The 17894-nt window shown below is 46.7% G+C and overlaps 1 protein-coding gene across 1 annotated transcript; it reads left to right on the forward strand.

The window, feature by feature from the left end:
* Positions 1-241: 241 nt before the first annotated feature.
* LOC126517436 (ubiquitin-conjugating enzyme E2 Z-like) lies at positions 242-2001 on the forward strand. The gene is made up of 2 exons (XM_072285575.1): positions 242-695; positions 1271-2001. Exons 1-2 carry the CDS (start codon positions 381-383, stop codon positions 1805-1807), a joined length of 852 nt encoding a protein of 283 aa, XP_072141676.1. The 5' UTR covers positions 242-380; the 3' UTR covers positions 1808-2001.
* The last annotated feature ends 15893 nt before the right edge of the window (positions 2002-17894 follow it).

Below are 17894 nucleotides of genomic sequence, written 5' to 3' on the forward strand. Positions count from 1 at the left end.
AGCATTAGTTTGTCTACATAAAATAATTGTACGATTTCATCTGTGCCCTCGCATATACTTCTTCCCCTCGCGTTTTCTCCCACCGCCCCACCCGTTTGCCCGCCCGATTCTTGGCCAATCCGCCGTAGTAGATGTGCGCCATAATATAGGAAGCAAGCAAGCAAGCAAGGCTCATCAACATCATCAGCGTTTTGCGGCCACCCCCCCCCCTTCCCCTCGTGCGCATGCTCTACAAGTACAAGGAAGAAGAAAAAGAAGGTCAGGGTGAGGGCCAGCAATCGGTTGGATGTCGAAATTGTTCTAATCGTCGTCGGCCAAACGGCGACGGGTAAACGATAGAGACTGGCCTTGTTGAGCCGGCCTTCCGGGCAAACGCCGCGATGTTGACCGAGTGGGACCCGAAGACAATCGAGAACCAGCAGCCCTCGGCCACTTGTCTCCTGAGGGTCAAGCAGGACATCGCGGAGATCAAGGCCAACCCGCTGCCCGGAATCTACGTATCTCCCGAGGAGGACGACCTGACCAAGTTCCACGCCATCGTGGTGGGGCCGTCGGGCACGCCCTACGAGGGCGGCTTCTTCCAGTTCTTCATGAAGTGCCCCGCCAACTACCCGATGCAGCCGCCACGCGTGCGCCTGATGACCACGGACGCTGGACGCGTGCGATTCAACCCGAACCTCTACGCTTGCGGAAAGGTAAGTGTCGTCCGAGCTCGTGTCCGCAGAGGCGTCCTCAACCTGTCAGGGAACACATCCGCGAACGAGCAGACGGACGCGATCGCAATCCCAGACGGATGCGTGTTCGTATCACGGCGCGTGGGCAGGAATGCGTGGGCGTCGATCCCGGAGACAGCGCAATATCGGGCCGAACCGCGGGAGAGGTGAATCGGGCATCAAGCACTCCGCCAACTTCTAAAAGTAAGTTTAATGCCTCTGGTTCTAATAGAAACACATTAATTCGGCTTTGTCAGGGAACTATTATATATTGGAGCCCTTTCTTATTGGAGCACACATACACACACACACACACACACACACACACACACACACACACACACACACACACACACACACACGCACACGCGCACGCGCACGCACGCACGCACGCACGCACGCACACACGCGCGCGCGCACATATATATATGAAAACAATCCCGCGCACCAACATTCCCCAAACCTGACCTTACATCCATAGCCAAGAACAGTTCAGAGGACATGACGCTGGTGAACATTCTTTATTTTAATTACTTCTCTCAACCTTTCTCTCGCAGGTCTGCCTCAGCATCCTCGGCACATGGCCAGGACCCGCCTGGAGCCCGGCACAGAGCGTAAGCAGCGTACTGATCTCCATCCAGTCGCTGCTCAACGAGGAACCGTACTACAACGAACCTGGATTTGCAAAAGGAATGTCCCCCGTCGCCTCTAAAAGCTACAACGACAATATACAACACGAGACCATTAGAGTTGCCGTCTGCGACATGGTAGAAGCCTGCCTGCAGGCCAACCCTCCGTGTCCGCCGGACCTGGCGGGGGCCATTTTAAAGCAGTTCGCCGAGTCTTATGGCATGTACGAAGAAAAAGTCAAAGGCCTGACTCAAGTCACTTTTTCCAACGTGGCGGGGGGATTTCTAGGTTTCTTCACGCAGAAAACTACGTATCAGTACGACACACTGCTGACGCGACTCAAGGACTTGAAGGAACGGGTGGAGAAAAAACACGAAGCCGAAGTGAATGCTAACATGGACGCCGATTTCAACGCTGATGTTAACGTTGTCGTTGTTAACGCTGATGCCAACGCCGGACAATGATGGACTACCGTTGCGAAGTCGTCCCGTGGAGCAGTTCAAAGCTGCACTGCTTCCGAATGTCGGGGGGAACCAAAGTTCGACCACGAAAAAAGAAAGACGCAAGTTAGCGCAAGCTCGAAGAGTTCACCAAGACGAGTGACACGAGACATATGCGTGCCCTCCCCTCTAAATTAAATGATCTGATCACGAATGGTCTTATATAGCGTGAGTGCCATCAATACTATAGCACCATTCTGTGTGAACACCTCTGTTTATTCTTAGTTTGCAGTTGTTGTCAGGGGACTTTCTTTTTGCGCTGTCAGCAGGTTATAACCGCCGGTTACTCAAATCTGGCTAGGTGCCCAGAGGCGATTGTGGACAGGGTGAAAGGCGAAAATGGAGTGGCGGTAGGGACGTTTCCAGGGCAGACATTGGGCTTTGCCACGAAGCGAGATACAGAAAAGCTCGCGGATAATGCACAGGGACGCAATCTTGTAGTAGTAGCGGGCTGGCTAAATAACGTGCTGAACAGAAAAGCGGCAGCACTGGTCCGGCGTTTAGCAAAGGGATAGACGACTTACGCTAGGTGTCCCCTCTGGTGCAGGCTGCGGTGTGCACGGTGCCGCAGGTACCTTTACGTAAAGGCGATGTACAAAGAGTGATTGCGGCCACTAACGAGGATATATGGAGAGAGAGCCGAGAGAAAGGTTTCGAGGTTGTGGGGGTAAGCAGGGAAGCGAGGAAGTAGGGTGGTTTTCAACGAGACGGAATCCACTTCAATGACAGGCTTGAACGAGAAGTGGGGCGGTGACTCGCTTGCACCGCAGTTGCGTTTTTTGGGAGGCGTGCGGGTGCTCAGGTGGCCAGGTTAGGTACTAATGAAGAAGGTCCCCTAGGCAAACCGCAGACTAGCATCGCCATCAATAACAGGAAAATGATGGAAGGAGGAGAGCTCGCTGTGCAATATGCTACATGAACATGCAGGGCGGAACAAGAAGTGAGAAATGGTTAGAGATTGAAGAGCAGTTAAACAGACAACAAATAGTGGTGTATGCCGTTGGCAGAAACGCACGTTAGAGCCTTAGAAGAGCGGCCAGTGGTTGAGAGTTACGTTTGGGAAGGGTGCAACAGAACTAAATTGCAAAGAAAGGGAGGATAAGTCTGAACGCTCACACATCAGGGAGCCAAATGGCAAAGTGTAAATTGAAAGCTGTCAGGCACAGTAAGTGGAAAGAAAGCTTTGCTGGGTGTAACGTATTTGTGGACGGGAAAAAAGTGCAAAGAGAAGAATCGGGAGTTAGTGGAACGCCTAAGTGCTGATATTAGGGGTTTCGGGAATGATGTGGAAATTATCCTGTTAGGTGACATGAATGCCAACATGCAAGACCTAGACGTATATACTGACAACAACGGGAAGTTAATGCTAGATGTATGTGAGCAACGTTACCTCCTTATCGTGAATGCGGGGCCTACATGTGACGACCAGGTCACATGGGAAGGCGGAAATAGGCAATCGGTCATCCAGTACTGTCTCATGATCTAAGAAATTCATGATAAAAGAGAGAAATGGTCATTGACGAGGAAGGCTATAGCAGCATAGGGAGTGACCATAAGCGTATCATTTTGAAAATGGAATAAGTAGTTGGGAAATGGAGCAAGGAACGACTAGTCCAAATTTGAACGCTGAACAAATGACAAAAGCAGTCGCAAGAGTCGGGAAATAACTTGGCAAATCACCAAGTAAAGAATGGGATTATATTGAGCTTCTAAGTGTAATGAGAGAAATCGGGAAAGAGGACCAACACACTTGTTGGAAAGAAAGAAGGAAACCGAAAAAGTTGGTGGAACAGGGAAATACGAGAAGCGATCGCCGAACTACAGAAGGCCTCCCGAGAGCACAGGTAGGCAAAAAAAAAAAAAAAGCACAGTTATCCCACGATGAAGTAGCCAGAAAATGGGGAAATATGCCGGGAGAAAGAATATGTGGGTCAAATACTGGTTCAAGCAAAGATAGAAAGTGAAAGTGAGTGTTGGTTGCCAGAAATACACGAAGAAGAGAAAGCCGAACCTAGAATATTTTGGAATCACATAAATGTATTAGGCAGGAGGTCTGAAACAATACAACATATCCTAGACGAAGATGGAAACAAACTGTTTTAACAGGCTGTTATTTTTCGTTGGCTTGAGAACTAATCTTTTTCTCTCTCTCTCGCTCTTTTTCTCTGGGTTAAAAGGTAAATTAAAACGCGGCATGTTTTATTTTCAGATAACATGCATTGACCCACTTGCATTCATTCATTTATCACAAGAATCAATCGCATAATTATCTTTTTTTCTCCTCGAATGCGTTTAGACACACGACCCGATTCCTCGCCAATCTCCCCTACTTCATATGGGAAGATATTACACGTAACAACACCGGGGCATTGGCCAAAAAACTCAGTATGCGCCCCACTTTTTGATAACACCAACATCATCACTAGTATTTAACCAATCCCGCAACGTGCAAAAAAAAAAAAAATCTCTGGCTGGAGCACCCACCCGTCGTCATCGAAGCCATAGCGGCGGAATCTCTTAAAGGCCCGGTGCTGAGGATACTAAAGGCTTCGGCATGCATCACGGCTGCAACATTAAAAAAATCGATTGGTCGTTACGCTTCCTGTGATACTGTCTCTTGAAACGGCGGCACTAGGACACTGCAACAGGACATATGTGATGCCATGTTTAATTCTGCAAGTGAAACAAAGAGGCTGACTTCTTACTTTCGTGGTTTTACTTTCTTGAATATGAACACAATATTAACTTCAAAATTTGAAACAATATTGCCTGAAAATTGCAATTGAAATTAATTATTAGTATTCATTTATTGTCATTTTTAAGTGACAATATTCCATTTAGGTATTTTTCGCTTTGTATGTACTGCCGCCTGATTCATGGCTGAACACCCGCATTGGGTTGAGCCATATTCGTAGGCACCAAACCATAACAAGCCATCGCAGTCTTCAGTGCCAAGCTGTCTCAGGTTGTCGACGGCGCTGCGACCAAGACTTCAGAGCGACCCCACGTTTTAACCGAAATCGACATCGGGGCCGCCATAAACGCGCTGGAGGCGTCTTGGACCATGGAAGCTGAGCCCATAAGCAAGGCTCCCAAGCAGGAGTCGAAGAGCGCAACGACCACTGAAACGGGCAGCTAGGGCAAGGCGCCACCCAAGACCCCGGAGTCCATGAAGGCGCCCGCGAATTCTTGGAGCTAGCATTGCTGGGGCCTAGGCATATAACGGGGGGGGGGGGGGGGGGGGGGGATGAGACAACCTTTTGGGGTGTTAACGATCAAACGTTTACGTTTTCTCATCAAGAGATAGTTGGTCGTGTCTCAACTTGAACGGCTTCTGTTGTGTGTTGGCGAATTTGACTAAACGCCTTTTAGCTTTTAGAATGTTATGGCTGTAATTTTATCAAATTAGATATTCAATGCCCTTCAATTTCTCAACATGTGAAAGCATTTGTTCTGTTTCGTTGAAATGTGAAAGATTAACGCTAACTGACATGGTGTTTAAAAATCTAATTTGGCCAATCGGTGGGCGCGTTCGATCTCTGTTGAATGGTCAGCCATGTTTAATTATTTACGTCAAGGTTCTGTTATTAAATATTATGATTCTGACCACGTTTCTCGTTCGCTATCCATTAATCCAAATAAGACTAGGTTAGAGCGCCGTGCGCGGTCTTTCGGGTCATCCAGGCTAGTCTTATCTAATGCGATATATTTTTTTTTTGCATTTTCATCGTCAAACGTCCGGATATCGTCAACTTGTTTCTTTTTTCATCACGACCAATGATGCGCAATCTTCTTCAATTTTGGCAAGCCGGTTTTCAATCTCCTTTGTAGCGCTGTCACTCTGGGACAGCTTACGTTGCATGATTTACTTGGCTGGCGAAATTTGCGCATATTGGATTTCAGTCAGTACTGCCATTATGTCACCGCACGCTTGCGTTTCGACAGCATGAGTGCTTGGACCTGTGCTCAAACTAGACGTTTCCTGACAGTTTTAGTGGTTGATAAGGGACGCGTGCACAATCGAATGCAGTATGAATAGAACAATGTGGGCTCGGTAGCACTACAGGGGCTATAAAGCAAGTGCGTCGCGCATACAATGAATATTGATCATGTCCTGCAGAAAAAAAATCGTCAGCCCTTCTACTCTGGAGGAGGACGAGCAGCGAAGCTGTGGCGTTTGCCTCTCTCTCTGTCTATATATATATATATTATCCTTTACAAAGTGGCAATAATAATAATAATTATGATTGTTAAATTATCGAGATGTAAATCACTAGTGTAGCCACTATTGAAAATGTTCTATTGGCCCATGCTGGCCATAAAATACTTATAGTCAGCGATTTTAATACGCCTGGCATTTCCTGGCAAACTGGCAAAATTTCAACCCATTCTTTTTACTTATCTGCCAAGAGCAACTCGTTACTTGATCTTATATCTTTTGCATCTCTGTGGTAATTTAACAATATCCTGAACTCTTGTGGCAATGTACTAGACCTATCTATGCCTTAATAACGCAGAAGCTGTGAATATGTCCTGTGGCGATTTCCCCCTTGTTAAGCCAGATAAATATCATCCGCCGTTTCATAGTTCGTTACAGTTCGTGTTACCTATGTATAGTAGCAGGAGATTAAAGGATGCAGCAACACCTCGGTCTTTTAGTTTCTCGTGCGGAGATTACGTGGGTCTTTACCACTATCTCAATGCTGCTGACGGGTCTGCAGTAGTAGAACTAAGAGATGTTAATGACCAAGTCATGGTATTCACGAATATCATTCAAGATGCAATCAAGAACTTTATACCACGAAAATGTACTAAACACTCTAAATTTCGCGACTGGTTTTCTGTTGAACTGAAAACAGCTTTGAAGCTTAAAGAGCGTGCTCACAGGAAAGCACAGCGTACAAATCAGGAACACTGACATATAGATTTTAAAATGTGCAGGGCACCCTCTAAACCTCTTTACAAGCGTGATCATTCCTTCTATATAGCACGTGCGGAAGCTAGTACTTTTAAATTCAAAGTCCTTCTGGAGACACGTTCGTGAACAATCAACCAACAATACGAAACAAGAAATCTCTTTACTTAGCGACGACAGCCAACCTGTTCCAGTTGTCTCGCGCGCCTTCGCCCTACACTTCGGGTCTGTGTACGGTGTAGGGTACAATTACGGAGTTAGTGAGCTTTCCAATCACCCTTCCCTGGATTCAAGTCTATCAGTTTCAGAGGAACTTGTCCTTTAAGAGCATCAGACGCTTAAAACTTTCTTTTTCGTGTGGTCTTGAGACGTACGTGTCCTTGCTTGTTCCAGTGCTCACTTGCATTTTCATTTCTGATTTATAAGAGGAACACATTCCCAAAGGCTTGAACAACAACGCGGGTCGTTGGTAACACGTTGGTTGCGCGGGTGCGCTGGTAACAAGCTGGTCATGAATGCATCACAAATGAAAGTTGTAAGCTTCACGTGGACGACTAACAGGACTCAATGTCAGAAGTGTCAATGAGAAAATTATAGAGCGATGAGAAGAACTCCCGATACAGCGTTCTGCTGCTCAGTACGCGCTACAGCAAATTGTTTTTCCGAACCTGAAAGAAGCGCACAGATGCACGCAAAATTGCCGCGCAACTGGCCGCTCGAGGCACTTTGCGTGTATTCGCGATTTTCCTTCAAGTTCGGAAACACACGTTTATGTAAGAGGTATTGAGCAACGGAAAGCTGTGTCGGGAGTTATTCATGTCGCTTTGCAATTTTCTCGTTTACACCTTTCATCTATTTCTAATATTTGAGAAGGTGATTAGTTAAGACTAATTATCTAATTAGGCGGAACGGAAAAAATATGAGTATCTCCAAGTGACGGCAAAGAACATTACCTTTGTGCTGTCTAGCTATGTGGCATTTGCACATATTTAATTCCGGCTAAAATTTGCTGGGGCACCCGGTAATACAGGTTCGCTGTAAAAAGGCATAGCAGGTAAGCCGCCGTGGTCATGGCTGTCGGGCTAGCAAGCCCAACATCAACGAATTGATTTCGTCCACGCGACGTCTCAGCATCCACGTCTGACGCCATTATCGGGCGTTTCCATTTCCGCATAGCTCGAGAAGCGTTCAGCCCATAAAGGCAACTATTGCGTAACATTATGAAGTTGTGACCTGTGCGGTGCATAACCGAAGACATTGCGTCAGTGCACGTGTTGCGTGGGATTTAAATTAAGACGTGCGTCGCATTTCGTTTTACACAATTCATGTGACCGCTTCACACAAGAACTTCGTTTCACGTAAATTGCGTGTTGGATGCGGGTAATTCTTGTTATTGTTTTCTTCTTCCGTCACCGGTCGACTTGGCACACATGTGCGCCTCTTCATAGCCAATTCTGCTTCTGCGTGCAGCTCGATCGAAGCAGCTGGGCTGAAGACGAGCCTGGACGCGTACCGTTCTAGTGGTGGCGCGTCCAGCTACAGTCGTGGCCAGGGCCTGGAGTTCCTCTCTCCAGAGCAACTGTTCTTCGTGGCCGCGTGTCTCACGCGCTGCATCGGCGGCGACGCACACTCAGGCAGCTTCGCGCATGCGCAGTGTGACGCCACCTTTAAGTACGTCGACGAGTTCGCCCGCGTACTCGGGTGCCTACCCGAGTCGCCCATGAACCCGGCGCAGAGGCGCACGCTGTTCTGACTGAGTGCCTTTGAGCAAAAATGGATCACCGCTTGTGTGGACAAAATTCCCGTTTAAGCGCTATCTTCGGCACACCTCGTGCTGTCAAGAACATCACGTTGGGCGACATCTTTTTTTTTTTTTTGTGGGCTCGTTAGGTCTAGTGGTGTTTCGGAGAAACTCGCGTTGGCAGCCTTATGCCGTGCGCCGGACGGAACACAGACTTCAGGAATACGTCTATGCTATGATGAGCATTTTGGTTTCTAGTCGTATATCTTATGTTTATTTTTTGCACTGATAATGAACTACGTAAGGAATGATTGAGTGACCTCTTGAAGTTTGTGCTATGAAAGAATATTTGTCGTGATTGCTACTTTTCTTACTAATTACAAGCGCCGATGTGAAATCACCAAATTCAACAGGGCGCCTCCTAATTCAGTGTTAAAGAGCCACTCAGTCTCAGCTGAGAAGAGAAATGCCTTACATCGAACACGACATAGTTGGAGCTGTGTGTGTGATTTCGAATAAATTGTGCACGAACGCGTAATTTATACATGATTTTCCTATTAGTACCATTAGTAGCAAGACTATGATGAGCATCTCGGTGCCGTACCAGAACACAAAGTTTCTCCGAAATGAAGGCCCCCTTGAACCCGGCGCTTGCTCTTCAGGCGGTGGCGTCGCACTCTTCTGGACTGGTACCACTCGGCCAGATGCTCTCGTGTACGGAGCTCGCACTGTCGATGTGCAAAAGGACGACGACGCAATCCCTGCTACGGAGGGGCTCGACTAACAACGTGTTAACGGCGATCCGCACGGCAGATTGGTGGACTTGGCTCATTTAGACGGACTAGGCGACTGGTACACGGTCGTCAGGTTGACCCGTTACCAGCTCGAGAACTAGGTCGTGCGGCAGGGGGGTGTTGTGTCCTGCTCGTTCCGAGGAGCGGGACAGCCGTCTGCATACAACGAGTTTGGTAGGAAGTAGTTGTGTGGGTTCCTGTAGTCCCGGTAGACAACGTGGGCTCGCACAAGGCAAGGTGTCCAGGAATTCATGAGTGCAATGATTCGTACGATGGGATTCGACAAAGATCTGCACGATACCTAAGGAGAAAATACGAAAATTAAGCAGCTGTACAGATCCACTAAAATTTGTCAACGCGAGAAAGCGTCTCGAACCCGTTCCTACACCTTCTGTCAAGCGCTGCAGGCGACATGATGGCAGCGAATTACCCCTTTGGTGCGTTTTATATCGTAGGTGACCGCGTACAACTTATTTGGCTGTTCATTAACGGCGAATGTGTCCTGCATCCTACCATAGAACATGTGTGCATTGCACTCCCAGCTTCGAGTACACTGCTCGTTTTACTCCCAATAGCATGTAATGCTGCAAGGTGTGGCACATGCAGTCCAGTGAGCAAAAAAATAGAAGCACCAAGGATTCCGCGATTAAGCCAATCTCCGTTTGCCGAAATTAATGTAACTTGAAATTGAAGGCTTCAGTCGAAAATTGTCATTGCAAGCTGTCAGAGCACTCGTCAATTTCAATTTCCGCGTGCGAATCACGAACAAGACTATGGGTCTTTTCGATGATCCTGTGGTCCGTACACTTTTTATGACGGGTGTACGTATATCATTTTTTTTGCAAAGGTTTTACTGTCGCCACACGAATACGCGGCGTGCAAGCGATGGGAACCAGCAGATATTCGACGCGTGTTTGCGAGAGCAATGCAAGGCTTACAAATCTGTGTTCCGCAGCGTGATTACCGAGCTTGAGCGTATATGAACGTGTCGACGAATATGCTACAGTCGAGGGCGATAAGGGAGCGCGATAGCACGAACGTGCTACTCGCGAAGACCGAGAGATGAGACCGCAGATATGGCGGGCTACTCTGCTCGGTCGCCTTGGCAACCGCCGAGCGTGCGCAGTCCGACCGAGACGGGACAGACAGAACGGTACCGAGAGCAGCCTGCGGAAGCCACGGCTGCGTGCCAGGTGAGCGGAACTTAAATTTTTCTCTCAAAAAACGTGTGAAATAATATTTTTGTCGGAAGTCAGTGAGAGGCCACTTTCTTAAAGAGTACATACGCTAGTGAGGAAAAGGAACGCGTTAAGTGTTGCTGGGGGATCCCGAAGAAGGCTTCCTGTTGTGCGTTTATTGCCGAATTTTGGCGGAAAATATGGTCTTGCCGTGTAAGCCTGATGTGTGATGAGTATGTAGCTAAAACGCGCTGTCGTTAGCGCGCTACTTTCGGTCAGACGCTCTGAACGGAAGCAGGGGGAATGAAATAGTAAGTTTGAATGGCTTCTTGCTTTGTTGCCTCTCAAACAGTATACAACGCGCGTGCGAGCCTCTCTTTTGAAGCAGTGGCCAAAATATTGGCCGAGACTTGGCGAGGGCAAAGCTTTTATATGCGCCTCTGTAATCGGGACCGCAGCAGGCGCTCTCGTGACGCCTGATACCGGTCATTCTACAATTCGTTTGTGTGTATCGTAATTTGCCGCTAAAAGTAATTAGTCCGCTACAAGCTTACTATACCAAATGGTGTAGCAACCTTAATGTTGTCCCGGCGCTGAGGAACTCGCAGAAGTGTCCAAAGCGTCCTTTTGACATCCCGACCTTCGACTGAACAAATATGTTCAAACAACAGGAAAGGAATTGCCAATACAATGGACAGTTTCGGTCGATGCGAACTTCGAATTCTCGTAAGGTTTGTTAGCTATTAAAGAACACTGGTAAACCTGCCAGCAGGTGTAATTGTGTCTCTGTCTTTGTGCTCAGCAATATTGCAACAGCGAATAAGTTGGAGGTGCTGTCCACGGTTCAGTGCGACTAAGAACCATTACGCCAAAGAAATCCAGCTGATAAAAATTAACCCGTCAGTCCTCCGTCCCATTATACGGCGTACCTCATCACGATATCGTGGTTTGGGCACGTAAAACTGCCGAAGTGAACCTAAAGCCGTTCTTTTAAGCGAATCTGAAGATTTCGCATAAAATGCCGGGTAGAAAGAATAGGTAGGGATGTGTTCGAATCTGTAAAACGTAGTTTTTGGCGCGGTATCAGTTCTACTTAACGCTCGCGGCGGGACAAACGAAAAAAAAAGAAATAATGCGCAGAATTGAAGTCGGGCTTTCCATGAAGCCCGATCCTTCCGTGCGGCGTCCGTTTAGTTCGGCACCGTCAATAGCTGAATGCAACAGCGATTCTTTATGGCGTTATCTTTTTCCAACTGGTTGACCACATGCGAGCTTATATGCCAGGCCAAGTGACCGGCGAAGTTTGCCACGCAAAAGAAGCACAGCACTTTTCCGTGTCATGCTGTTACAGGGAAGCTGTTCGTGCGAGGGTGAAAGCGCTTGATGATGCTCGTTTTCACCGTGTTTCAAGAGAACTAAATTGAATTCTCCCTTGTGTAAAAGCGTGACGTCACGGGCTGTGCGCAAAGCGAAGTGGGAGACGTGCGCAAATAGATGATGGGTGAAACATTTCCCTCGTGCCATGGCTACCATGGCATATGGGCGATGGATTTCTCCGATCACGCGAGTTCGCTGCAAGAAGCTGCTTGTCAGCGGCAAGCAGTTTCCTGATCCTTTCTTTTTTATAGACGGCTCGAAAGACGACCCGAAGTGAAGGCCGACGTGCGATTGTGCGACGCATGTGTTTATGTCGTGGAATAAAACTCTACTGCTCGCTTAAGGCGTGCGCCCCCTTGTCATGAAGGGACATGGTCGGACACGCGCGATTGAGCTCACTGAGCTTAGAGGGTGCAGACGATTGACACCGCGATCAAGAAGCTCGATCACGATGGAATGGGGCCGGATAGAGCAAAATTGCGATCGGAAAAGCCCACATAGCAGCACTCTATCCAGGTTTGACTCTGCGGCGATCGTAAGTGCCCCTGTGGCGTCAACCGATGTGACAGGAGGTACGAATGCTTGTTCGCTGCGGTGCCAAACTGTTGTTCACCTTGTCAGCTAAGGCGATCACACTGCATTTTACGGCGAAGCTGCCTAGAGCAACACTGCGGCGGGAATCGATGTTTGTACGTCTATTACGTCGCGTCGACGCGAAATAATTTTCGTCTCCAATTTGTCGCGAATGATCTGTAGCTATCAGTTTAACGTACGTACCTTGGAAAAAATCCTACTCAAATTGGCTGCTAAGATGACTCTATCATTACGCTGAGCTTCGTTTACTTGTGTTAATTAGGTAGTTCACAGTGAAGTTGTAAATGTTACAGGATTCCCGTCTGCTGTCTACACATGGCCGTCTATGGAGGTAATATGGTTACAGAAAACGGCCGTAGCTCTTGTTTTCATCGAAAATATTGCGAAACAAATTATATGACAAATAACCGCGAAGACGACCCTAACAGTAAGCCAAGTTTTATCTACTTTTCATGATTACATAGTTCACAGTGAAGTTGTAAATATTCTGGAATTCCCTTCTGCCATGCAGCGGCGCTTGCACATGTCACTATTTCATAAAATGAGATTAAATCACTTCATAGTTAAAAGCCGTATTCTATGTCTGTGTCCAGGTCCTTGTCTGTGTCCAATAATAAAAATAATAATAATAATAATAATAATAATAATAATAATAATAATAATAATAATAATAATAATAATAATAATAATGATAATGATAATAATAATAATAATATATGCGTCGATTGATGCAAAAGACACCACAGCTTCGCTGCTCGCCCTTCTCCACAAAGTTAAAGGGCTGGTGACTCTTATTTATTTCTTGCGCTTTATGCATCAAACCGCACAACTCGCCGTCATCACGATCCGGCTTTGCGGACGCGCACAAGATCCAGAAAGAAAGGAACAACACCCGCAATACGCCAGGCTGTCAGTGCATGCTAACGAGCGCGCAGCATGAGTTTTGCCCATATAACCCTTCAGCGTGTATCCGAAGACCACGTGACCGACTCATCGGGACGCAGGCAGGGAGAAGTATACTATTCACCGAGTTCTTATTTGAAGGGAAGCTGAGGCACATTTAGAAGAAGTGAACTTAGAGCAATTGTTATAGCTATTCTATCCTGAATACAAAAATAGTTGCTCATAATATTAATAAGACGTCGCAAGTAGCTTTAAGTAAAACGAGTAGCGGTGGTCGTGGGGAATGGTGCGTAGAGATTGACGGGGTATGATTGGCAAACGCGGTCGTGACGTCATCGGGGGCATCACCAGAGCGCATAATTCAAATGTGGCGCGAAACTTACTGGTTTGTGTCCTGCGCGATCAGAAATGCTACACATTTTGCATTTAAAGTGGAGTTACTTTGTCGTTTGGAGCTTGTCTTCTGCATCCGTACTGGAATTAGTAAACTGAACGCGTTTGTGGTAGTTTGGCAACCACAGTGCAATGAAGCATCGTGTAAGGATGCGCGGAGCACTAGGCCAATTTTATCCTTGGGACACGCCTATTGCTGCTATTTTATTTAGCCTTAGCTAAGCCCTATGTGTTCTGCAGGAGTAGATTGGGCGGTAAATGTCTGCAAGGAGACGTAGCAGAATTTTCCGCAAGCTTCACGACAATTCACTGCATGTTTTTTTTTTGTGGTATTGTGGTTGTCGTGCACAGCATGGTCGTGTCGTCGTCGTTGCTGTATTTCATTGTCCTTGCTATTGCGGCGTCTTCGTCACCTCTCTGTAGTATTGTACATATCATGGCTGCCAGGTTGACGTCATAGTCAAGCTTCGTACTTGTCATCACCGTTGCGGCCGGCTCATCTTGCCGCGGTCGTCCTTGTGACAAAATCGCTGGGTTTGTGCTATCACTGTCACCATCGCGTCCTCCCCATTTTTGTCAAGTCGTTTTTATCCTTGACTTGGGTGGTCATTGTGGTACCATTGTCTTTTCATTGTCTCTCGATCTCACACGCAATCACGCACATAATCACATGGGTACGCAGACATGCACACGCACCCGCATACACGATAGTTCGCCTTACTAGGAGGATGCATTATCTGCCACTATGGTGAAGAACTGTAGTTAGAGGCAGGCCCACACAATGGAGAATAGCGTAACCGTGGCGTAAGGCACCTCATCAATGCAGACTTAGCAAGTCAGATATACAGATGCGACAGGTTGCGTAATTGTTTAGACATATGCACATCTTAAAACGAAGTTGTTATCCTACCCCCTCCCTGTGTGACGTGGCTGCTGCTACTGCTGCTGCCTGGTCGGCCGGCGCTGTGACGGATAGACGAGAAGGTTACATGCGAAGGTTACATGCGAAGGTTATGTGTGGGTCATGTGCTAGTACCAGCAAACGGGTTTATATAACCCCTATAAGCCTGACGGCTACGTAGTGCCAGTGCGTGGACCTCTGTTTGGCGCAATACAAAAAGAAGTCCCTACGTAAAATCATAACGTATGATACCCGCACATACGTATCTCATAAGCACACAGACGTCCTAATGTATTAGCACATTGTAATAAAGTACTTGTTGTACTTTATTTCATTACAACACATTAAGTATGTGCCAGTGGGTGTGGGCCATTTCTTGGTCAATTCTTGTGAATGGCTATGTGCCACTGAACACAAGAGGTACAGAAGCCTTAGTTTATCTTGACGTGTGTCACACCTCTCCGTGCATACACCCCGTTTCCTTCCCCGAGAAGCATCATCTCACCTTTGCCCTCGTGACATCGTTGTGTAGATGTTTGACACTGCGTAGCCGCATTATTTGGTGTTGGAATTTGATCATATTTTATGAATGGTGTAGTGTATAAAAAATTGCATGAGAATAAATTTGCGACCTTCTTGGTAAATAAGCATGTACAATGCAAGTTTTACACGCAGCACAGGACGAAAATAAACGAAATTGTATGCATCGCCATAACTTGTATAGCATTTATTTACCTGCTTCACTGAAGCTTCGCTTGACAGAAATTCCAATATGCGCCTCGGATCTGCATAGTTCTCACGCATTAGTAATATTGGAGTGTTCATTGGGGCCCCAGCTGGTACATTGCACGTCTTACAATAGCGTGAAGATGCAGGAAACAAAATTTGACTCCAAGCCACCGAGCGACTAGCAGCAAGATCATCATTGAGCAAAATCATCAACTGATAGTCAGCGCGTGCGTTTATTCACTGCTGTTCACTTTGCTACTTGACAAATACGTTATCCTGCTTTATTCATCGACGTTTCGTCTAACAGTGAGTGAACCCAAGCAATAGAAGTCCCTAGAATCGGACAGCCGAATGCGTAGAACTTATCGTAGGACTAAAACAGCAAGCCTTGTGTGCCTTTCACCTTTCACCTCTTGAGTTAACAAAATGGGAAATTTAAGCAGATTAGAAGATGCACTACGATTATCATGACTTCAAGCAACATTGTATTCTGTTACTCACTGTTTTGACAGTATTGCCATATTAAAGCTGTGAGAACTTTATGGCTTGGAGTCGATGGTAATATAATACACATGTGCAGGCAGTACCAAAATAAAGGAATAAAGGCGGCTGTGCCATTGCATGACCCACATCTAAGCCTGAATTTTTCGTTTGGGAAGCTGTCGTTGTCGGCCGCTGTTTGTTCGTCGATCGTCTACGTGGCGCTGTCCCACCGCTTTGCTTCCCTGGACGGCGCTGAATCATCTACACAGGTTGAATCTGCGACTGCGTGGCCAAATGGGGGTCTGCTGCTGGCATCGGCAAAATCACCACTGGAGATCGCTGCTATCGCGCCGCGCCCTATAAACAAGTCGACATCGACGACTGGTCTTCACTGGCAGCAGCGGCACTGCATGACCCACATCTAAGCCTGAATTCTCTGTTTGCGCAGGTATTCCTGCGTTGACATATTTTTTTCTCTTTTTCAGCCACTGCTGCTGCTACTGCTGCCATCAACCGTTTCTCCTTTTTTTTTATACCTGAGTCTGCGTTTAATGCTCATACTGAGCCGACGAATGCAGAACTGTCGAAAGAAATTGAGGGGCTGGAAGAAAACGTTAACAACATGGCTGAAAGTACGCATGAACTAGTCTTTGGTAAGATCTTGCTGAGAAAGAAGGACTCTGGCATCGATGTTGTTGAGCTGAAAAAAAAGGAAAGTTCATTCCTTGAATACAAGGGCTGAGCACTTGAATGGACTTGTATAAGAACTACGCAGCCAATATGGCACGCTAATCGTTGAGAACAAACGATTGAAATCTCAGAACCAGTCATTGACTCGCAGGGTTGAGGAGCTTGTACAGTACCCCCACCTTGGCAATGTCGGGATCAAGGGCGTTCCCTGCTCACAAGGAGATGACTGTGTTGCCTTAATGAAAACGGCAGTGGAAAGAATTACCTGTCCCGTGTCGGCTAGCGATCTGGACATTGTTCATTACGTGCGCACCAGATCTAACGACAACAACAATACCATTGCTCGATTGTGTTCTAGAACTAATGGAAAATGGAAAAGCGCTCCCATAATGGAGACTTAGGAAGAAAGTCGGACAAAGCGCTTGTCTTGTGCTGATGCTGCACAAACTCTGTCTTAGCGACATTGGACTGTCCGGCTCTTTCAACGCTCCCGTTTTCGTAAATGAGCATCTGACCTCGTCTAAGAAGGCTCTCCTTTCCAAAGCTCTAACTTTTTAGAAAGAAAGCAAGAAACTGGATGTTTTTTTGGACGGACAACCGCCGAATTAATGCTAGAAAGACTAGTAATATCAATGTTCTGCGCATTCGAGATGAATCTTAACTAACTAAAATGGACTAGAGCTCATTGTTTATACAGTTGACGTAACAATTATGGCTTCTTTACTGAAACATGATTAAACCCTACTAAGCGGAATATCATTCCATCATTCAATTTGACGCTAGGAGACTTCGTAAGCACTATACGGTAATCGGTAGTTTCCTCGCTTCGCTAACTAGTTAGTTTTCTACCCGTCGCGGGGCTTTTAGTGCTGTGGTGTTGAGCTGCTAAGCACGAGGTCGCGGGTTTGGATCCCGACCACGGCGGCCGCATTTCGATGGGATCCAAATGCGAAAACACTCGTTTACTTATATTTAGGTGCACGTTAAAGAACCCCAGGTGGTACAAATTTCCGGAGTCCCCCACTACGGCGTGCCTCATATTCAGATCGTGGTTTCGGCACGTAAAGCCCCATAAATTAATTTTTAGTTCGTTTTCACTTATTGCCATTACTGAAACTTGGTCATCTGACGACGACAAAAATGTGTTGCTTCGCGAACTATAAGTCGGAATACTGCAATAGATTAACGAGCAGTCATGGTGGTGCAGCCATATATGTTTCTTCCAATATTGCTTATCGAAAAATACATGACCTATCCTTAAGCGTTACTAATTGTGAATCTGCTTGGATTCAATTGAGTAACTGCTTTCTTGCTCAGAACAGCAAGAATTTATATTAGGCTGCATTTACAGTT

Source organism: Dermacentor andersoni, chromosome 11, assembly GCF_023375885.2.
Source record: "Dermacentor andersoni chromosome 11, qqDerAnde1_hic_scaffold, whole genome shotgun sequence".
In the NCBI taxonomy this organism is placed as follows: domain Eukaryota; kingdom Metazoa; phylum Arthropoda; class Arachnida; order Ixodida; family Ixodidae; genus Dermacentor; species Dermacentor andersoni.

Bases quoted from the DNA above. Each gene is read 5' to 3' on its own strand.
- LOC126517436 (XM_072285575.1), top strand. From the start codon at position 381: ATGTTGACCGAGTGGGACCCGAAGACAATCGAGAACCAGCAGCCCTCG. The intron at 696-1,270 runs GTAAGTGTCGTC...TTTCTCTCGCAG, and splicing joins ACCTCTACGCTTGCGGAAAG to GTCTGCCTCAGCATCCTCGG.